At 39.2% G+C, this 23,998-nt stretch overlaps 1 protein-coding gene across 4 annotated transcripts in view; it reads right to left on the bottom strand.

The window, feature by feature from the left end:
- Window positions 1-23,998, bottom strand: part of Prdm5 (PR/SET domain 5) — a 153,008-nt gene that overhangs the window by 91,885 nt on the left and 37,125 nt on the right. For all 4 annotated transcript variants that reach the window (XR_007595435.1, XM_050162316.1, XM_050162314.1 and 1 more), the window contains exon 3: window positions 17,444-17,566. Coding sequence is in view for 3 of the 4 variants with exons in the window: in XM_050162316.1 (XP_050018273.1) it covers window positions 17,444-17,566 (123 nt within the window). In the remaining variant the exon portion in view is untranslated. The remainder of the gene's footprint in view (window positions 1-17,443; window positions 17,567-23,998) is intronic.

Raw genomic sequence — 23,998 nt, 5'->3', positions numbered from 1 at the left:
CAAGTCACATGGCAATCAAAATATAAATTACTAAGATGAGTGACTTCATATCAATTGTATTTACAAATACATAAGCACACATTAGTGATTTCATTCTGATTAAGATTATATATAAAATCAGAAGAGAAAAATTAAATTCTGACACAAAATAGAGGGGATATAAAATTTATTTCAGAAAGAAATTCTAAAGAGCAGAAAGGAAATTCCAAAGACACTAGACATTTATGGTACCAACTGAGTGATCCTGTCTACCTCACTTCTTTGGTCTCGCTAATCCTATGGAAATGAATGAAAGCAGAGGAGAAGAACAGAGGACACCAGCAGCATACCTTTTATTTTTTTTTTAAAGGAAATTCTAGCAGGCAGAAATCAGTAACAGCTGAAATGATAACTCCTCTAGAGGACCTCCCAGCCAGTAGCAGACACACAGAGAGGAACACAACAGAACCTAAGAAATTCCCAGACAATTTTTTCCTTGGAATGAAATTGGTATAGCATGCCTCCCTTGGCCTTAGGCTAATCTCCCTAGAAGCCAGTCCTGGGGCTTCAAGGCCTGCTCTCCCAGGAACAAGCACCCAGAGTAGATTTTCTCACATAGCTGAGAAACCTCCCCCAGACAGTTTCTAATTTGTCTGGTGAAGATAAACAGAAGAAACACAAAATGAATTTATTGAGAAACCTCCCCCAAACAGTTCCTACTTTGTCTGGTGAAGATAAACAGAAGAAACACAAAATTAATTTATTGAAACCTCCTCAATTGCAAAATGAGGAAAGAGCAAGGAAAATAAGTTTGACTGAGGAATAAAATTCAATAGAGTACAAAGTATAGAATGAAGCCTTCATTAGTTTGACAACATGCTATGTTCTTAAGTTAAAGTGCCCAGAGAGAAAGAAGTATGTGTGGGTATATGTCTATGTTGGGGGGGGGGGGTGCAATGGCTGTTTAGACTAATACTTCTCAGCCTTCCTAATGCTGTGACCCTTTAATTCAGCTCCTCATGTTGTGGTGCCCCCAACCATAAAATTATTTTTGTTGCTATTTTATAACTATAATTTTGTTACAGTTATAAGTTGTAATATAAATAAATATATGTGTTTTCCAATGACTATAAGGGACCCCTGTAAAAGGCTTGTTAGACCCCCCACACAGAAAGAGGTCGCAACCCACAGTTTGAGAACTGCTGGTTTAGATGCAAAGTTACAGCATACACAAGCAGAAAACTCAGAAACTATTTTTTAAAAAAAACCTACATGTATTTTTAGGACTGGGAAGGAGCTACTTTATATGGAATTGTTGAGCTCCCAACTACCTCCCCCATTCCCCTGCCCCGCTGTAACTAAAGCAACTTAAGGATAGAAGGGTTTTTTTTCTGACAGTTTGAGAGTTTGATCCATCATAGTCAGGGAAGTCATTGCTCTGGTCACATTGCAGCTGCAGCCAGGGAGCAGAGATAGAATACTGTGCTCAGCTCCGTGTCCTGTTTCTATTAAGTCTGGCGACCCAGACTATTAGTTAGGTGCCTTCCCACGTTCAAGGTGTATCCTCCCAGGGGACTCAGGTAAATCTTTCTCATGGTATCATCACAGACATGTACAAAGGGGGTGTTTCCCAAGTGCTAAGATTTTAAGAGTACACCACCGAGTCCCAGTTTTTGTTTTTAAGTACATTTGTAATTTAAAAATCTAGATATATATTTAAAGAGTTTCCTGGAGAAAAGCAGAAATGATTATCATATTCACCAAAATAAGAGAGAGAAAACCCAAAGATTCAATTTGTGTTAGTCACATTTGATAAGACCATATTTCAGATACTCTATATCTCCAGATCATAGGTATTTCTAATTAGGAAAACTGAAGCAATCTTTATAAACTACTCTTCTTGATGTGATATGAATAAAGAAACAAAAAGACACAGTCACAATTGATAGAAGAGACTAAATCAGAACCAGATCTTCCCAGTCTCACTTTCTCCAAGCACATGAAGACTTGTATTATGAAGACTCAGACAGGACCATAAATCTTTGTGCTTATCTGATCTATATGCATGGAAACTAATTGAAACTGCTTTCTGGTACATCAGTCATTTTGTGATAGGTGGTACAACAATAAATAATCTTTAATTTTAAAACATGATAACATTATATTAAGCTATAACTTTAAGGGATGCATGTTTATTGGGAGGCTCTGTAATGAAATCGAGGTTTAATATTCACTAGATTTTTAATAAAAAGAAGTGGCAGCCTTTCACAACCTGATGTGCTCTGCTACATTATAATATAAAAAAATGCAGTTAAAGGCATAACACACACCAGCTTAAGGAATGGGAAATCTTACTCCATATAATTCGCACCATTACCAAGGCCTCGAGTCTCCTCCTATGTGTTTATTACCATGTTGTTAAGACCACACTCCTAATTTCCTTGGGATCTTGAATGTCCACCACATAAAGGGTTGGTCTCTACATGTGATGCTATCAGGAGGGTGGAGCCTTTACAAGGCACAGTCCAGTCACAGGAAGTTGATTGGGGTATTGCCCTCAAAAGGACCGCCTGGACTCTGGACCCTCCCAGCCCCTTTTTCTGCGTCCACCACATGTTCCTCACTACATAGTGCCTGACCACAGGTCACAAATGCCAACCAGAATATTAACTTCTGGAGCAAAACGAACCTAATAGCTACACTGTACTAATTTTTTAATGTCATCCCAATTCCTGAAATTTTTATCATGTATTATTCCCTTTCTGAGCTCTGTCAGAACCTGCCATATCACTATTTCTGGAGCCTTGTAGAGCTGTCTTCCTAACCTGGAGGCTCACTCCGTGCCTTATCATCTCTTGCACTGCAGTGGAAAGGATAGGAGGGGCACAGATCTAGGGGATAGAGAGACTACTCGGCAGCTAACAACCGGCTGGAACATCAAATCCAGAGGACCCAATAGCTTTGCCCCCACAGGCACTTGCACCCACATAAGCACATGCTCATACTCAGCCAGACATACTCACGTGAAAAATAAAAATCTATTTTAGAAAATGAGTATGGCTGTAATGCCCTGAGACTCAACACCAACTTCCTATTATTAGTAGGCCTGTCCTGACATTCTGACCCTCACACCTATGATTTCTGCTCAGGGCTTAGTCTCATCTACATAGTCCCTCCATGCAGGAATCTTGCCTGCTATTTATGTTTTGGGAGTTCACTTTCCTGGAACTCTAGCTGAGTGCTAAAACACTTTATGGCTTACCTAAAGTTTCAGGTGACAGGGCCAGAAATTTATAAATTTGTTCAAGACCATACTCTGCTCAAAAATATTCTCAAACTATTAGCTTTTGAAATATAGTAAGGAATTTTAATTGTTATCTCTTCCATTATTGTTCATAGCTTTGAGTTTTTTTGCGTTAGTGTCTCTTCTCATTTTGCTTGATTTTACTTGCACTTGACGTTTGGCAAATTGCTTCTCCTATAAGCTAACTATAGTATCAAAATGTTGCAACATCCTAAATGCCCAACCAGTTAAAAAAAAAGTTAAATTTCTAACAACTGGTTTATAAGATTTATCAACCTTTATTGGTATGGAAAGACGGAAATGAAGATAGATATTATATAACTATAGATATCTAAACCAGCATGTCTGCGCTGGCTAATTTTATCTGAGAGGAGAGAATCTTAATTGAGAAATGCCTCCATAAGATCAGACTGCAGACAAACTATAGAATATTTTCTTAACTAGCAGTTAATATGGGAAGGCTAAGATCATGGTGGGTGGGGCCACTCTAGAGCAGATGGTCTTGGGTTCTATAAGAGAACAGGCTGAGAAAGCCACAAGGAGCAAGTCAGTAAGCACCAATCCTCCATGGCTACTGCATCAGCTCATGTGTCCAGATTTGTGCCCATCTGAGTTCCTCTCCTGATTCCTTCAGTGATGAACAGTGATATGGAAACATACAGCAAATAAATCCTTTCTTCCTCAAGTTGTTTTTGGTCATGGTTTTATGACAGCAATATTTGACCCTAGCTAAGGTAATATCTTATATAGTAAGATACTTATATATAAATGAGGGCTTGTTTCTAACGGCAGACAATCCAAGGGTTTTGTAATTTTCTTCTGTTACTTTCATAGTATAACAGAAGAAAATAGGACTTTATTTTGTTCTACTATAAAAGCATTTTTGGCTGAAGATAAACTGTTTCTCAAAAGATGTGGAGAGTTGAGAAGCTTCTTCATAATAACTCTAAGGCAGGGTTTTCTTCATTGTTTTTCAGAAGTATGCTGGGGGACTGCATAAAAGAGGAGCCCTTCATTTGTATGGGCTGCTGGGGACCAGAAAAAGAAGTAGGTTCAGACTATGAGAGTTTATCGGAATACTTGGGAACATAACTGGTTCTGAATGTTAAGAGTTCCTGTGCTTCTAGTCTTTGTCAACATGACACAAACCAGAACCATCTGGAAAGGGAACTTCTATTGAGAAAGTGCTCCCATCAGATTGGCCTGCAGGCAAGACTGTGGGGTATGTTTCTTGATTAATGATTGATGTGGGAGGGCCCCGCCCACACTGAGCAGTCCCACACCTTTGACAGGTTGTGCTGATTGTAAAAGAAAGAAGGCTGAACAAGCTATCAGCAGTAAGCCAATATGCAGCATCTCCATGACCTCTGCCTCAGTTTCTCCCTTCAGGTTTTGCCTTAAGCTCCTGCCCCACTCCATGACATAACCTGTAAACCAAAAAAATGCCCTTCCTTCCTAGAAGTTGTGTTTGCTCTGTGTTTATCATCGTAAGATGATGCAAACTGGGATAGTTCACTTCTTCTTTGGGCCAGGAGATTGTTAGGTGAAGGGTAGACCCAACTAGTATCCAGGATAGGAAAACCTAGTTGAGAATGTGACCCTGAAGGGTATCCTGAGTATATAGTTAGGTCTACCTACCATCCTGTCTTGCCTAAAACTCTCCCTCCGTTAACACTGAAAACTATATGCTGTGAGAATTTTTCAGTTGAAGGCAAACCTTGTGACTGATCACGTCAGGACTAGGTTAGCAAGAAGTCAGAAGAAACCAAGCCATAGCAGCATGTTAGTATGCTAACTGGTGAGCAGAAATTATCAAATGCTAGGTGGTTCAGAAGTCTGGTTGGGGGAGAATGGAACCTACAGAATGGGAGAAGTTCTTCACCAACCCCACATCAGACAAAGGTCTGATCTCCAAAATATATAAAGAACTCAAAAAACTAGACATTAAAACTCTAATTCACCCAATTAAAAAATGAGGTACTGAACTGAACAGAGAATTCTCAAAAGAAGAAGTTCAAATGGCCAAAGACACTTAAGGCCATGCTCACCTCCTTAGCAATCAGGGAAATGCAAATCAAAACAACTTTGAGATACCATGTTACACCTGTAAGAATAGCTAAAATCAAAAACACCAATGACCGCCTATGCTGGAGAGGATGTGGAGTAAGGGGAATACTCATCCATTGTTGGTGGGAATGCAAACTTGTGCAACCACTTTGGAAATCAGTGTTGTGGTTTCTCAGGAAACTGGGAGTCAATCTACCTCAGGACCCAGCAATTCCACTCTTGGTAATATACCCCAGAGATGTCCAATCATATACAAAAGCATTTGTTCAACTATGTTCATAGCAGCACTATTTGTAATAGCCAGAACCTGGAAACAACCTAGGTGCCCCTCAATAGAAGAATGGATAAAGAAGGTGTGGCACATATACACTTTAGAGTTCTACTCAGCGGAAAAAAAAAAAAAAAAAAAAAAAAAAAAAAAAAAAAAAAAAAAATTGAATTTGGCATGCAAATGGATGGAAATAGAAAATACCATCCTGAGTGAGGTAACCCAGACCCAAAAAGATGAATATGGTATGTAGTCACTCATAAGTGGATTCTAGATATAAATAAAGGACATTGAGCCTATAATTCATGATCCTAGAGAAGTTAAATAAGAAGGTGAACCAAAGAAAAACAAATATTTATCCTCCTGGATATTGGAAGTGGACAAGATTGCCAGACAGGGGTTGGGAGCACAGGGGTGGGGGTGGGGTGGGGATAAGGGGAGACAGGGAGAGAGAAGGGAGCACTGGACTGAGCTCCCAAGGTCCAAATGAGGAGCAGAAAGAGGGAGAACATGAGCAAGGAAGTCAGGGCCATGAGGGGAGCGTCCACCCACGGAGACAGTGGGACTGATCTAATGGGAGATCACCAAGGCCAGTTGGACTGGAACTGATGGAACATGTAATCAAACTGGACGCTCTGAATGTGGCTGATGGTGGAGGCTGACTGAGAAGCCAAGGACAATGGCACTGAGTTTTGATTCTATTGCATGGATTGTCTTTGTGGGAGCCTAGTCTATTTGGATGCTCACCTTCCTAGACCTGGATTGAGGGGGGAGGACCTTGGACTTCCCACATGGCAGGGAACCCTGACTGCTCTTAGGACTGGAGAGGGAGGGGGAGGGAAATGGGAGGAGATGGAAATTTTTAATAAAAAAAAAAGAAGAATGCTTACATAGGAGTCTAGGGGTAGCTCTTCTAGCTTTTACTCCTCTGCTCCTAGACTGTCAATTGAGCCTATCTATTCTACTAAATTCAAATAAATCCTTTTAATTTGGGATTTTCCATATAAACTTGCTTCCCTTCAGGTAAGAACTTTCTGACAATTTATTTCTATAAATTTTACACTTAACCCACATGATTCAAAAATTTCTAATGTGCTATATGTATTTCCTGAAAAGATGATTTCCACTGAGCCGTCACCAAGTATTAACAATTCTCATAGAATTTGTTCAATATTTTATAAAAAGTAAGCAGTAAAATGCTTAGGATGACAGAGGGAAGTTGTATTTTCCTTTATTTGAAGAATGGCTTCCTATAACAATTCACTTATGAGTCCATTAGTGAGGACTATATAGAATCGCGGAGGCTGTGAGAAGCAGTCAAACTCTCAATAAATCTTGACAGACTGTATATGGAAAATGAGCATGAAAGTGTTGAGGATGAGTCAAAAGGACAAAGTTTATTCCAAAGTCTGTAGATGCTGTCCTCAGTAAGGATTCTTAAGGTTTTGCAATCAACAAAAAGAACAACAACAACAAAAAAAAAAAAAAACAGCTAGTTTTGTTGTTGTTTTGAGTCAACATGTTCTCTACACATACAAACTTGCATTTGAACTTTCACACATAAACCCAAGAAGAAGGTCAATTCATCATTTTAAAGCCAATTACTATTGTTTAATAAATGTGCTGAATCATTTAGCATCTCCAGCCAGAGTGGAGTGGTAACTCTTATAGAAGATTACTTATCTACAGGGCTTACATTTTTCTGTAGATTACATGACCTTGACCTCATGATCAAGAGATGTTTATCTTCCAGCAATTAGCCTTAAGGTACTCTATAGAGTAGGCTCTCATCTGTGCTTCATGGGAATAATGCTTACATACTGGTCCAGAGGCAGCTCTTCTGCTTTTACCTTCTTGCTCCTAGACTGTCAATTGAGCAAGGCTCCTTATTACCCAGGGCCTCTATTTCAGCTTCATACCACTGACGTTGGTCTTACCTCCTCCTTTGTTAGGCTCGAGCTGTCAGTCAGAAGTGACAGAATGTCAAGTCAATGGAGCAGAAGGAAAAATGCTCATAAAACTTTGGCTCTCAGACCTTGTCCAACTTAGGGAAGATTGATATAAACCAAGAACACAATCAAATCAGGATGAAATGAGAAGCTAGAATATGCAGCCTTTTAAAATTGAGAGTCCTCTTCTCCAAAATTACTGAGTAACTTAAGCCATCATTTGATGCATTCTTTCAGAATGACTACTATACTATGGCAGTGATTATAACCAAATTAACTCAAAATACCTCCTGTTGAGTTCTTTCTGCATCTATCAACTAATGGACAGATTCATTCCTGGAAGTTTAGGAGAGAAATCTAATTTTCAGGGCTGGAAATAGGGTTCAGCGGATAAGCAGTTGATGCTTTTTCAGAGGGCCCAAATTCAACTGCCAGCACCCATATCAGGCAGCTCATAACTGCCTGGAACTCCAGCCCCAGGGAATCTAATAGTCTCTCTTTTGGCCTCCTCAGATATCAACATATATATAGCATGCATATGCACACATGCATGCACACACAAAAATAAATAAGTAAATAAATACATTTTTTAAAAAAATCATTCTTTGAAGTCTTCAACCTCCTTTCAACAGCAAAAATACTCAGCATTCCCTGACAATTTTCCTATCATCCCTACTCAAGCACAAGGTCTCAACTGGGGTGGACTTAATGAACTCATGGATCTAAGGTTCATTTGCGCTATTTGGAAATAGCAAAAGTAACTCTACCTTCTCTCACAGGAAAATATTAATCCCCACTGTGTACAAATAAACATAACTCCAGACAAGGGGTGGGTGCTTTGGTACTTCAGCTGCATCTGTCTGTGATATAACTCAGTTCTTGTTTACTTACTGGCAGGCTGCTTGTCCACGTGTCGATGGTATAAGGGAAACCATGATGGTACACTTGGCAAAGGCACAATTATTCAATTGCAAAAGCAGTAAGCCGTGAAAATCCACACCATCCAGCTGAAGTGACCAAGCCATAATCCAAGCATGAGAAAATCAGCTTACAAATGCATGCTTTACCCTAGAGTGGGGAGGTTGTTGAAGTGCTACTCAATAGTTATGTGCATGAAAAGACAAAAGATGAAAGTAAAGAAAACTAATACGATAACAAGAATTTGATACCTGCTATCATCTCACTTAGTCCCTCCTTACTAACCCTCTGAATAAGTCTCAAGCTGCATATAAACACCATGACTAAAGATGAGAAACATTAGGAAAAAATTCTACAGTAAAATTAATAACATATATCTACAACATTAATCTAACAACAAAATATGTTAAAGATGAGATGTAACTATTATCAACAAAGTATTTTAACCTAACTACTGCAAGCTGCCATGTGACTCTGAAGGCCCTTGAACTCTCTGCCCTCTAAGCTTGTCTGAGCACATGACACCGACACATGGGATTCCAGTGGTAACACCATGAGACACATGCAGAAGAAAGCTTCGAAAGTCCTTACTCAGCCTAAGTAATGTTCTTTCTGCCAGGAAAACACACAGCTGCAGTGAAATCCTTCCCTGTGGATACCATGTGGGTAAAGCGTTCAACATGGCAGCTATACTCATGCAAACAGGAATAAGACTTTATAACTATAAACTACTAGAGCTTTTTCCAGACATGATAGTAATACCGTAATCCTAGTGCTCACAGGGTAGTAGGAAACATCAGAAATTCAAAAACAGCCTCAGCTACAAAGCAACACCTTATCTATAACAAATAAAAATAAAACAAGCAGCTGCCATGATGTGCATCTCTTATACCAGCACTTGGTGTGTATAGAGAGTTGATGCAGCAAAGAAGCAGCTTGAGTTAGAGGCCAGCCTGGGCTACCGGCAAGACCTTGTCCCAAAAATAAACAACAAACAAAGCAAGAATCGACGTGAGGCGAGAAAAGAATAAGTTGTGTTTATAGTAATGAAAAAGGCAGAACAATCAACTTTACATTCAGGTAACACTATGTAGGCACAAGTGCAGAGAATCTGTATCCTTTAGAATCATGGCTGGTGAGCCACTGCACAGCAGGGAACAGTTTACACTATGCAGGAGAATGGATGCAGTCTTACAAATCAAGCCTGTGAACAAAGTGGCACCAGTTGTAGATCCTAAGCAAATACAGGCATCCTTCCAGTTGTAGATCCTAAGCAAATACAGACATCCTTCCCTGATACTCACTGAGACTGTTGTGAATTAAAAGCAAAAGAAACAAACCACGGTTCCGCTTGAAAAAAATAAAATAAATAAATAAAACTATACTTCATATTTAATGAAAAATTTTTCAATGCAAATTAAATTATTAAATTTTAATAATTTGTCTAAGACCAAGAAACTTTAGAACAAAAGAGTGCTACAGGAATTGGAAGCTTGAGGAGCGGTTTTGTAGATACACAAGCGAGGAAGACTGCACTGCCCTGCACACTCACTTCTTCTGGCCCCACAGGGGGGCTCCTGGATGTGACTGGAGCTGTCCTCAGAGCTGGCTAAATGACACTGGGATGTTCATCTCAGGCGGAAGGTGGTTCTCTGCTTGTTACATTATATTAGAATACAGTAGAAAATCTGTGAGAAACTATACTGAGGATGAAAAGGGTTTTGGTTGTGACTCAAAAATTTGATGAAGAAAATGTTTGAAATGTAAATTGCATGGATTCTCAATAATGTTAGGTTTGCATAACTGATCAAATAATAGTTTATATCACATTAAGAAAGAAGTGTTTCAGCTACATAACCACACCAGAGCTACATAACCGCAGGTCCCAGGCTGCTCAATCCTCTCTCTTACTACATCTGAATTTATTTATCTGAATCCTTGATTTGTGCTAAACTCCATCAGAGAAAGGATTGTACTTTAATTATATATTATCATTCCCAATATATTTACTATTCCACATCTTATTAGAGTTATCTAAACAAATGTGTCTCCTTCCTCCCACCTCCTCCTTTCCTAAATTAGTTACCTTTCTTATTGCTGTGATCAAATTTCTGATCACATGGACTTCAAAAGGGTCTATTCTAGCTTCTAATCCCTCAAAGTAGGAAAGTCTGGAGGCAGGACAGTGAGGCATTGGTTTACTGCTTCTGCCATCAAGAGAGAAATAGAATATAGGCAGTAGAAATGGATTCAAGAAGTACACCAAGGCCCCAGCCAAGGCCGGATTCCAGCTTGGATCCAGTGTTGAAACAGTTTGCCTAAATGGTATATTTCACATAGCATACAGTTGTGCTTGAGACTCTATAGTCCAAGGTCAAGCACTCTACTATATGCATCCTTGTTTTAAACTAATAAGACAGCAAAAAGCAATAACATCGCTTAGGAAAACACAAGGAGCTACAAAAATGGGTTGTGGCTCAATTTTCCATTCTTAACCAATTCTAAGTAATTCAATGGTCACCAAGAGTTCTGAATGACTTAGCTTTAAAATGGATTAGTAGAGTGGCTGAGAGGATGGGGTATGTAAGAAAAGAAGAACAGAGTGTCTGAAGACAGAAATGGGTAATGGCACTAGAGGTTACTGCAGAATTTAGTCAAAGGATGTAGAGAAACATCCAGTGGTTTCATGGCACAGTGCACTGGGACCTGAGGAAAATCTACTACCTACAAAAGATGGAAGAAGTCAGGGGAGCATGGGAGAACAGCACATTAGAGGTAAAGAAGTAGATGTAGCAGGAGGAAGGGGAGGCAAACATTCCCTAGAGACAAGGGCATCAATAGGTTTCACTTACACCCGGAGGCAGAAAATCCTGCTTCAAAAAGCAGATGGGACCCTAAGCCTGGAGAAAGAAGAGAGCAGGTGTGTTTGTAATGTAGTGTGATGTGTGACATCACAAGTCAAGATAAAGGAGTATTATTTGTATCCCCTTTCTTAAAAATCACAAAATAGGAGCATGCTTTTTTTTGTATTATTTTTATTGTTTTTACTGAGCTATATATTTTTCTCTGCTCCCCTTCCATCCTCTCCCCTCCCAGACATGCATTTTTAAAGCTTAGTTTAAACTGTAGTGTAGTTTCAAACATTAAAACAGACAACTTATAGTCTCCACAGTGATGTCATCTTAACCGAGGTGCTCCCTAATCAGTGCCATCAGTCTCCCGCAGCTTCTCAGCTATGGTTTCCTGTAAGTCTCGCAGATGGGGAAATGGCCAGTGCTCAGGACTGTAGAGCTGCACATGTCACAGCTCTCATGGAGCAGCTCAGAGACACAGCACATGCCTTACAGGTGCCCCGGGGCCTTTTGAAAATAAAACACTAAAAGCCTATGTAAAACACGTCTCTAAAATGTACAAGAATTCCACTAAGTCTTCCAGATAAAACTTGACTATATGTTTACCCCATCTCTCCATGGGAAGAATTGAAATAATAAAAGTGGATGTCACAGTACACATAACAAAGTCTTCTTCCCACATTCCCACACCCTGGCAACCTGAGCTGGAGTAGTACCACCATTTGGAAAAAGCTATTAGGATTAAAGCACATGATTCATGCAAAATGGAAAGCACAGTGCCTATCACATACACATTTCCATTAACTAGTTCCTAGCATCAGTGCCATCTTTATCATTAAACCTAATGTGACGGGGTATGTACCACAAGAATATGACTTGGTGGAAATCGAATGCTTTAAGATTACCTCATTTAATAAGTTCAAATATTATAAACTGGGGTAATCTAGCTACTATGTTCAATTCTTCCAGCATCTCTAGGAATTGTCATACCTGACAGGATCTCACCTAGGTAGTTTCAAATGCCCTCAGGTGTTTTAGATTACCGGGGATGACCTTGAATTCTGGCCCTCCTTCCTCCAACTCCTAAAATCCTAGGATTATAAGCCTGTTCCACTACATCTAATTTAAACAGTGCTGGGGGAAGAAGCCAGGGCCTTAAGGGTTTCAGGCACTCACTTTGCCAAATGAGCAACAACTCCAGCCCCATCATGCCCAAGATTTCAATCCAACACTAGATTTAAAGGAATTGGCTATGAAAACTATCTCCTGGCTTTAAATAAAGAACATTACTATTTCTGAGATTTTAAAAAACAGCAAAAGTATAATAAAGTGTGGAATTTCTGGAATTGGCAGATACTGCACATAGAGATATCGGCAGACTAAGGGGCCAACAGGGTTCTAACAATGTTCTGCCATTTGAACATCATATAGTGTGGCTTTAGGTTTGTTCGCCAATCTAGTACAGGATTTTTATTTTCAACAATAACATAGAAAGATGTATTTGATCTTGGGATGCACTAAAGCAAAAAACTGATAAATGTGGTAAGGTTTTATAATAATTTGATGTATCATAATTTATGGAAAATCACTTCTATGTGCTTCTCTGCTTTGGTTACACTTACCAATGAACTTTCTGAGAGTAAAATCATCATGAGGCTACTATATGGGTTTTAATAATGAGCTAAACCCTATATTAAGGAGCAAAGTGTTTCAAAGAATGATTCTATGTCAACATTATATGCATGGCATTAGTAGTTTAATGAGCTGAAACACAATATAAGCAAAGATATCACTATAAATGAATATATACTTAATAATATACAATTTTAAAATATAAAGGAAAAGGTAAGATCTATGAAATTGTATTTTATTCCAAAATATAGAAATGGGATCTGAATGGAGTTGGGGGAAGTCCTCACAGCCCAGCTGGGGAAGAACTGGAATAACCGTCAGTAAAAATGACTATCTCCTTTCTGTTCTTGCCTCTGAATGGAAAGATGATACCATAGAAAATGTGTAAAGACCCACCTCAAGGACTGCAACTGACATCAGGGAAGGAAGCCAGAATACATTACATTGTTCATGTCAGGATATTAAATATGACCATCTCAAGCCAGCTGGAGAAGCCATAGGCATGTCAGTCAGACAAATGTCCAATTAATTAAACATAAGACAGTGTGCAGGGCTATAGCACAAATCAATCAAACGACAGACATAGCCACTGTCAAGCTGTCTATGAACATCAACTACAAAGCTCCTGGTGAAAAGGATGTTCATGCTCAAATCTTATACACATGCTCTTTGCCTGGACTCCGCACTTTCCCAATGTCACAAACCTCTACAGCCAACCCCACAACTACATAGGACCCTCTTTGTCCATTGCTCTGTTGCTAAGCTGTCTTTTTAAATCATGCCAGAGTTCAACTGATGACAAAGATAATCAAGATGACCAGTATATATACCGAGTATAAACTGAGTATATATCAAAATCTATACTCTTAAGAAATGACTCCCATAACATATTGGTGACACACCATAATAACATGCTCTTACCGCTGGGAGAGACACAGATAATGAACTGGCCTTTGGTGGTCAGAGTTAACAATTGCTATGATTTCTAAGATTGGAGGTACAAAAACCAAATCTTACTTCCATTTAAAAAAAAGTGTTTTCACCAATAATGCTTTGTTCATCACTTTGAATGGCTATTTGCAGTCTATAAAACACTGCGCTTAGCACTCTTCCTATTGACATATCTGTCTTAGCCATAAACACTCCTTAAAAAGGAGCTTCAAAAAAAAAAAAAAAAAAAAAGAGGAGCTTCAAGTTGCCTAAGGACAAATTTTGTTCCACTTGCGACTAAGGATGTGATGGGCAATACTCTGCACAGAAAGCCTTTACTGCATGTGCTGGCAGATGGGGGCACAACTTTTGCGTCATCACTAACTTCTGTTAATATTTTTTTTTCCTGTGAGGATGAAAAATGTAAAGTCTACAAATGACTTATAAAGGACAAGTTTTCTAATATTTCTTTTGCAATCTTTGAGTTAAAGTTTACGCCAAATACCAGTAATATCTTGGTTTATAGTGACATTTTCTCAGGAAGAATCTTGATTTTTGTGACAAATCTCTACAGGGTACAGATGTATGTAAAGTACTATTTTTCAGACAAGTGGTTTACATGTGGTTAATTACTAAATCCCAGCATCCTCCCCCGATGAGCACCCCTACCCTGCCCTAATCTGCAGACTCTTCATCATTTAGAATATCTTCATACCCAGCCTTCTTCATGATATCAATGATGACCCAAAGACTCCCTTCATGTGACAAGATCCCCATAAACACCAAGTCACTTTTTCATTCATGCCAACCACATACATACAGCAAAGGCTCTAGGGAAGACAAGTCTGGAGATGGGGTAAAGAGGAATATGAAGTACAGTACCTTGGAAAATACAAAGAATTCAGTTTCTTTTCCAAATAGCATAACTCACTATTTTAGGTGAGTAATTTTAACTAAATGGTTCTTTATTTAAAAATCAGAACAAAGGTTTTTATAAGCCTATAAAACACTGATTTACCATACTTTATCAAATACTATACGCACGTATTCATTTAGAGGCACAAAAGTAACTTTGAAAAGCGTCACCACTCTTCAGATGTTTGAGAGGGTTTCTGCATCACTTATAGACACATCTTTCATATTCAGAACCTTCTAGTCTAAGTTGGAAACGTTTCCAAAGTCTAAATACACAATTCAACTGATTATTCTGCAAAGGGTCCACGTGGGAAGAAATATTTGCTCCCTGGATCCTTCTTCGGCAATTTAGATATTTAATCATCATTTCCAAAGCAAATTTCCAAAAATCAAATAAATTGCAAACCTACAAATATAATTGAGCTTCCATGAAGGAGTTCCAATCATTTGCCAAAACAGACCTGAAATTCTTAATCCCTTGTCCAAAAAAATTGGACCAAGTATTGACGTTTTCCACCAAGCAAGCCACATACTCACAAATGTTTCTCATTTACTCCACCCCTAGGGCATACAGCTCAAATAAAAAATTTCCTGAATACCCGAAATTTCAGATGCAATTTGGAATGCAAGTGATTCATAATGCAATGCAGGAAACATTACGCTCGTGTCTTACCCACTCAGAGTTTCTGGAATGCAACTCTCAGGAGAGCATTCTTGCCAATTAGAAGTCTGGCTTAGTTTTCAGTCATGAGACCTAACTATTATGCTCTTTGACCCTTACTCAAATGTGATTTTGAAGCCTCAACAGTCTGAACCTACAGCTACTGTTCAAGTGAGAAAGTTGCTACCTCAAGGGAGCTAATAAGGTTCCTATGTATACCATGACAAAACCAAGTAATGGTACATCCATTCCCATTAAGAAAGGGCAAAGCAACACTAAAAGAAAACAAGGTATTGTCTTTGCTTCCACAACAATATCCTTGCAGTGGCCTCTGAACAGATTTAGACCCTAATTAAATCAACGATGATGTTTCGCAGAGGCTCTTGTCATATTCTAATCCTGCCCTTACCTTGACGCCCTTCTTAAGTCATCACTTATGTGCGGAGGGACCACAATGGCAACCATTTTCTTTCACAGGCTCCTAAACTCTCTCAAGGAAAGGGATACAGTTGCCATGGGGGAAGGAAAGTGGTCACTGAGTGTCTGGGACACTCTCAATTGGGACCCTATTAGAGTCAATTCTATGTGTCCATACAGGGAAATACAGCTTTCCTAACCCTCATATAAAAGGAGAAATTGTTTAGCTGAGGATAGGAAATTGAATATCAGATGACTGTATTTTTTCTTGAAATGAAACTTAGTGCTGTGGAATTTTCCCCTCACCACAGCTGGTTTAGGATAAAGCATAATCAGTGCACTAATCAATAAATTTCTATAAGCAAATGTCACACACAGAAGAGTATAGTCAGTTTGCTCAGTTATCTTCCTTCCCTTCCTGTTTCTGGCAGCCATGGCTTCTTGACTTCTGCAGTTCAGTCAGGAAAGAAGCTTTACATGGGATGAGTCAGTTTATCATCACCCCATGGTGTCCCTTCATTCTCTTGGTTTTTCCGACTGGTCTTTTATTTATAGGCTCACTCTATACTTGTTTCTTTTCCTTTTGCCTGTATTGCCATTGGACAATCGCTAAGTTCACCTCATAGTCTGTACAGGCACCAAATGTTTTGTGTGGCAGTATACTGCTATACAGAGAAACAGAATTCAGCAAGATGTGGTCCTACTTGTGGAATTGTTTTTACGGGTCGGCCTAACTGGGCATGTAGTGGCTGACAGCTGATAAAACCGTAGGCTGTGTGTTTTTATGAAAACAGTTTCAGATGAGAGTAAAATCTGATTCAGTAAGGAATACTGACTATCACAATATGAGTGGGCTTCATCCAATCAGTTGAAGGGCTGAAGAGAACACAATGCTGCCACACTGCTTGGTCACCATAAGAGAAACACCATATCTTCAGCTTATTCCAAGCAGCCTTCGTGGCTCTACAGGAGCTTTAGGTTCTTGGATTCAAATTGAGACATCTACTCTGCAGATTTTGGATTTGCCAGTGTCTACTATTTCATGAGCCAAATGTTTCTAAGCACAGAGAGATACTTAAATGTATCCCACCGAATCTGTTTATCTGAAAAGTCTCAAAAACACACGATCCCCAAGGGCCTCAGTTGGACTGTGGGGAATCACACATGAACAAGGTCTCCAGGAGGCCTTTCTCAAAGAATAATCAATGGCAGAGTACAAAGAGCCAGAACAGCCAGCAAACCAAAGTGCTATCAAGAAAAAAATCACTTAAGAAAATAAAAGTATTTGAAGGCAAGCTCTGCCAAGCACAGTATCAAACCATGTAAATCATTCCCTCCAAGAATTCCCATAAAGCCAGTGACCTGGTTTTAGCTGACAGTTCAGTTGCTTTTTCCTGCATATGAAGACTATGATAATTTTCTCTGTTTTTAAGATTTAGGTACTGTTATTTGAAGCTGATCACGGGGAAATAAGCTGACGACACAGAGTAGATCCATAAATTAATTCATTACTCTTATGGTGCACTGTACATACAAAGCCAACAAGCTCACTTGAATGGCAGCCAGGTTCTTCCGCTCCTGAGACGGTGCCTCATGAACAAAGCGAAGCCAGTTGGAGTGTCTCGGGTTGGTAGCATCCAAAATATACAGAACTTCTCCCTTGCTCCCACGAACCTAAAACAAAACAAACAAAAAATTCATATTAATCATACTAAATTTACCAAGGGTGGAATACTACATATTTTCTGAAGTATACATCTTTTTATTGATAAGCATTGAATAAGTTTAAACTAACAGCACTCATGACTTAAACATATGTATAAAAAGAGCCTACTATTTAATTTGGCAGATGTCTGCATGACCCACAACTGTTCTCAAACCTCATAGACATATCCTCTTTTCTGTGTCCATTTTGCAGGTGTATTTGAATATACATGTGACAATCACAGTTGTTCAGGAGACAATCTTAACACAATCCGTCTTGTGTCTCCATGGAAGAGAGCAGCACTACCTCCCAAGTGAGATGAGCGGAGTCGGGGCAATCTCTTTCAATTCTCTTTCCATATGTCTAGAGAATTATCTGAAGAAGGGGAACTGACTGCTCCAACTAGGAGGTGTGACAGCTCACAGGACACGGGCCTTTCTAGGGGGTAAAGAAAACAGACTCTATTTTGTCTTTTAAAAAAATGTACTCATGAATTTCTTTGAACAATATTTTTTATTTATTGCATTTTACATAGTCTCTAGCCATAAATCTTGCAGCTCAAACATAATATTTTAACAGGAAAAGAAGTAACGGAAGGAAGGAAAGAAGGAAGGGCAAGAGAGGGGGAAGAAAGGAATCAGTCCATTGAATGCTCTTGAATTCAAGACACTTGGAATCTACTGTCTCCATCCTCCATTATTGGTTACGCTGCCCCTCTTTAACAACATACAGGCAGCAACCTCCACTTGTGTATATGTATAGCTGAAATCCAGCAGAGAAGAGATGGAAAGATTTCAGAGAATGCAAATCCAATTCTCGGCACCCACATAGTGGCTAACAATCCCCTGTAACTCTCCCTGTACAGGTGTGACACCCTCTTCTAGCCTCTTTGGGCACTGGACACAAGGAATACATAGACAACCATAACCCTAAAATAAATATTTTAATCCAGCAGAGGATGTACACCTAAAATAAATATTTTAATCCAGCGGAGAATATACAAAAATGAATGGCATGCAAAATCTAAAAATGCACTGGAAGTACAAATGAGGTAAGAGAAACATCCAAGGACACCAAATGGATGAGGCATGCAGTTTTCATGGCACATCTGCACATTTACTCATTCAACAAACTGCTGCTGAGTCCTGTATTGCCCAGGACTAAGAATGTTTCTACAAACAAAACAGAATAAGTCTCTGAGCTCACAGCACATCCGAATAAACAAACATAGAATGAAACTTCATGTTACTATGAAGACCATGAAGAAAAATCAAGCAGACTCTAGAAAAGTAAGTTATAGAGGAAAGTCCAGGTAAGCATCTTTGATGGGTGGCTCTAACTCAGGTGCTCTAAAGGGGAGAAGAAGCTGGAGAATGATTTTCAAACAGAGCAGCAAGCAAAAGCAGCAGAAAGCTCTGAGTTTTGAAAATGAGCTTGACGTACACAAGGAAGAGGAGAAAGGCTGAAGAGGGTATGATAAGCACAAAGACAGTGATGGGCATTGGGGTCAACTGGCAGATGACAAGTCACCCACAAACATACAGACCGAGAAACCACCTACACAGTCCCCACAGTGTACGTGCAATAATTTCCACCCAAAAATCTGTTGAAAACTCATCTGTTGGATGGTGGCAAAAAAAAAAAAAAATGGGTGAAACTTCAAGATTCTCACATATATTGTACAGAAGGAAAAAAATCAGCTTGCCTGTTCCTATTGTCTGATATCTGCCATTGCTCAAAGAGCTGTTTCTTTCCAAAGCCAAACAATTTTCAATAATCCTTACAGTATCTCTAAAGAGATTTGCAATGATCGCTGGAAAGCAGAAATTTTCAGTATTGTAACTGCTAAAAGCCTTGAGTGTCTCTTGAATACATAGGTCAGTATTGTGAGAATTAGTTATTCTAACAACAACAACAAAAAAAAAACCAAACTGGTACTGAAATTTGTTCTGCCTCTCTGCTTCAAGCCTCACTGACACAAGGAGAATATAAATAAATGATAGATAGATAGATAGATAGATAGATAGATAGATAGATAGATAGATAGATAGATAGATAGATAGCCAGCAGCAATAATGTTCTGCTGGATTTAAAACACACTGTATACCTACCACTCAAAGAGAAGTTTCATTTAACACAGGAACAATTGTAGATGTGTGGCATAAAATCCTTCCCTTCAAGTACCATCATAACTACAGTTTTAAAATGTTTTTATTTCTAATACCCAAATAACTCACAACAAGTAGTTATCTTGCTACATAACTGAAAATATTAATTATTTTCTTAAAGAAACTATAATTTAAAATCCTAACTATTGATAAAATCCAAATTTCAATGAGTAAAAGAACATGAGAACATGTGCTTGTCAATGCCATCTCAGCTTGAAGGGGGCCTAGTCAGGGACTTAGTCAGGGGCCCCTCAGTAATACATCCATTACTCTGTATTTTATAACGTGATCAGATGTGCTTGACATTTGAACTCAATGCAAAGAAGATAGACATTAACAAAACTTTCTCAGGTTTAGTATAATAAGCACATTTAAGGAGTAGGACTGTTCATTTTATTTCAGTTTTGTCTCAGGACCCTAGGCTCCAACTATTTTCAGTCAATATAATGATTAGTATTAACTGTCAACTTGATAGAATCTATAATTATCTGGAAGACTGCTGCTGGGCATGACTATCAAAAATTATATCGATTACATTAACTGCAATGAGGGACTGCACTGTGGGTGGTACCATTCCCTGGGCTGGGATCCTGGACTGTAGAAGTGGAGAAAGAAACCTGAGCAACATGCATCCATCACTCTCCGTTCCTGACTGTGCATGCCATGTGACCAGCAACTTCTTGCCAGCGATAATGGACTATACTATAACTGGGAGCCAAGCAAAGGCCCTACCTCATTAAGTTGCTTTTGTTAGCGTATTTTATCACAAAAGTAGAAAAAGAAATTAATCCACTTAGTATTAGCAACCTGCTTCCATTTTTGGTTCACCAGATAGACACATTTTTCAGCTGATTGATCCTCATACAATATTCCATCTTAAGAGAAATACACAACTTCTTATTGAAATTCTTCTGAAATGTATTATTTTTAATAAAACAACTTATACTTACTGTTATTTATAATCTCATAACAAAAATAATGCTGAGAAATTACTGTACACTGCCCAAATCTTTACATTTGAAAACCTACCTTTGTTTGGTAGCAGAGTCAATGCCCATCTTATTGCAATTACCTGCACTCACAGACTGTTAAGCATCCCTTCTTGGCCCATTACTGAGCTGTGTGTTGCCCTGCAGTCTTGTCACAGTTCACTTGATGACACACCCTCTGAAGGAGACACCCTTGCTCTTTCAGCACAAGCCAGTCAAGACACCCTAGGCAGATAGCTACTATTAAAGCATCCATTTAACTGTCTTAATTTGATAATGAGCCCTGAGGTTATATATTCAACATTTTTGACATATAACAAAGAAAACTAAAAACGCTTCTTATTCCACATCCCAACAGCTTGTATGCTTTGCAGCCAAAGCACAAAACTAGTCTCCCAACGCCTTTTACTTAAAATTTCAAGGAAGTGAAACAATTTATTACTGTCCCACTTAAGACAGTCTTCTACAAAGCGGGCCCATAATGACATCAGCATTTCATATTGAAATCATCTCAGTTCACAATTTATCCAGCTTTCCTACACTAGCAACACAAAGCCGTTGCCTAAAGTCAAAGGGAAAGACACCCTGTGAAACGTAGAAGACAAAATCAGGCTGTTTCACATCTCTCTGTGCCTGGCTCCTCCATCACTGAAGACTGCACCCAAATGGCAATGCTACTGTTTCCAGCTCCTGTTCAATAATGATTTTGCTTTATTAGTATCTAGGAGGAAGAAAAAATATGTCCATATTTGCTACCATAGGTATGCACCTTCTTTCAGATCTAGGACCAGCAAAGGAAAGCCACAACTCACTTCATCTTCCAAAACAGCTTATCTCAGAGGAAGACAAACACACAAAAATTTAGCTCAATTAGTGAGAATCTTCACAAGTGAGTAGAAAAGTAAGAATATGGCCAGGCGGTGGTGGCACACGCCTTTAATCCCAGCTCTCAGGAGGCAGAGGCAGGGGGATCACTGTGAGTTCAAGGCCAGCCTGCTATACAAGAGCTAGTTCCAAGACAGGCTCCAATGCTACAGAGGAACTCGGTCTCAAAGGAAAAAAAAATCTAAAACAATTGATTCATCATTATGTCCTTCAGTCATCTCACGACTTCCCAGAGAAGACGTGTGTAATTAGCAAGGCTTTTCAGAACAGTGGTTCAGAATGCCGAGACTGACAGCATGCATGCCTTTAATGTATAAAATGTCATCTTTTCATTTAAATTTCAAGCACTTCTCTGCAATTTTTTAGCTGAAGGAAACCATATGCCCTGCCTTCAGAGCTTAATTAGTCCAATGTCAAGATACTTTACAAGTACTGAAAAGCAAGAGATTCTGGAGTGAAATCTGACATCTCAGTTATCAAATTTAAACCAAAAGACCAAAACACCCAGAGACCATGAGCACTGTCACAAGCAAGCTGATGATTTATAGTTTCCAAGCACAGAGCATGTTTCCCTTCATGGTTTTTTCAAAAGATTCCGAGGTTTGGGTGCTTCTAAACACCAAAAGAGTGTCAGTGCAGAAAGTGAGGCGTTCAGGAAACAGGGGTATGGGTTTACACTGTAGCTCAGCATCCTGTTAAGTGATCTTGACTGAACAGACTCTTTATAAGACAGGTCCAGCCGGGCGTGGTGGCGCCCCACGAGTAGCAGCACAGATGCAGAGGCAAGGTACAGGTTTGGACAGCGGGAGCGGAAGGGAGACAGTTAAAGCTAAGATATACTAATTCTTACTGTGTGTCAGTTCTGGAAAATGCATTATGACTTAGAAATGAATGTACCTATGCCCCAATTACCAATTATTATAATCATCTAATAATTATAATTATATGCTAAAATACTAGAAAAGTTCTATCCCTTATTAGTACTGAGTGTTCACTGAACCTAACCTTGGTAACTTTAAGATGTGCCAGGAAAAGCTTTTGAAGAAATTTTTAAACATGGTTCTTTTACTTAATTAGCACTTTGAGTATTATTAAGGAAATATGAATCCTTGTTTGAGCCTGTAAAATATTGTTCTGGGAAATATAAAGTTGAATACATATGCATTGTAATCACTAGAAAAATGTAATACATCTGGCTATAAAAATGCAAACAGTTCATGTGCTTGAGTGAAGAGAAACATAAACCCCAGAGCAGAGAGGACATTGTGAAAAGCCCCCAAAGGTGTCTACGCACCCAGTAAAACCTACACTTGGTTTCTTGACACAGAAACATGGCACAGGTGTGGCTTCCGTTTTCACTGCTGGTGACACCAGAGAAGCATGGCAGGAGAAAGCTGACTTTGTGCCTCTCTAGGCTCCATCTGCACCTTTCTCTTACGGTCCGCCAATACATTGTTCTGACAACACTGTAAACAATCTTACGTAAAGGACAGTGAGGCTCGGGTCCCAGGAGTCGTGCTAGGAAATCCTCTCACTTTTTCTTGACCAAGACGGACCAACAGGACTTCCAAGGTCAGACTACTCCAGTCTGACCCACCTCACCTCCACCAGGACTTCCACCTTCAACATTTTTTGGCAAAAAAAAAAAAGTTCTTCGTTTGGAGGCATGTTTTAATAAATCACCTTTTCATAACTCTTCTTTCCACATTGACTTAAACATATTCTCAAATATACTCTTAACAATACTTTCATAACTGCCCAGTCTCTCAAACCACTATCTGTTTAAAGACCACCCTCTGCTTTCTTCACAGGCTGATTTGCCTTCTCACCTCAGGTCTCTCCCTTCCTTTCACCTGATTTCCAACATAAACTCAGTCACACACACACACACACACACACACACACACACACACCTGGCCCCAGCCATGTAAGAGCACAAGGGTCCACCTGTGGCAGGAGAATGCATGAACCAGACAGATGCTCAAGAACAGGATTCCACAGTGATGAAAACTCCTTTTGTTTAACATTTGTTGTTTTTACTGAACATGTGCTTTGGATTCAACAGTCAAGTTCATTACATGAGAACTGAGACATGCCAGGAAAGAATTCTGCTTTGAAAAACAAATAACGGCAATAACAATTAATAGTTATGGAGTGTTTATTACATGCCAAGCACATAGTAACACAGTATAAAATAGAATCCTTTTAGTTCTCAAAACTGCTCTATAAGGGCGGGTGCTCTGAAAACTGAGGGACAAACTGAATGAATATCTTTGGAGGGGGGAACAAAAACAAAAACAAAAACCCTTCAAAGCTATTCCTGAATCCGGGGCTTGAAGCATGCCCATCCAATTATGAG

The sequence above is a fragment of the Alexandromys fortis genome, unplaced genomic scaffold (assembly GCF_014885135.2).
Source record: "Alexandromys fortis isolate MF-2015 unplaced genomic scaffold, M_Fortis_MF-2015_v1.1 scaffold_117, whole genome shotgun sequence".
Lineage (NCBI taxonomy): Eukaryota > Metazoa > Chordata > Mammalia > Rodentia > Cricetidae > Alexandromys > Alexandromys fortis.
The sequence above is the reverse complement of the archived record's forward strand: the minus strand, read 5'-3'. Positions and strand labels throughout refer to the sequence as shown.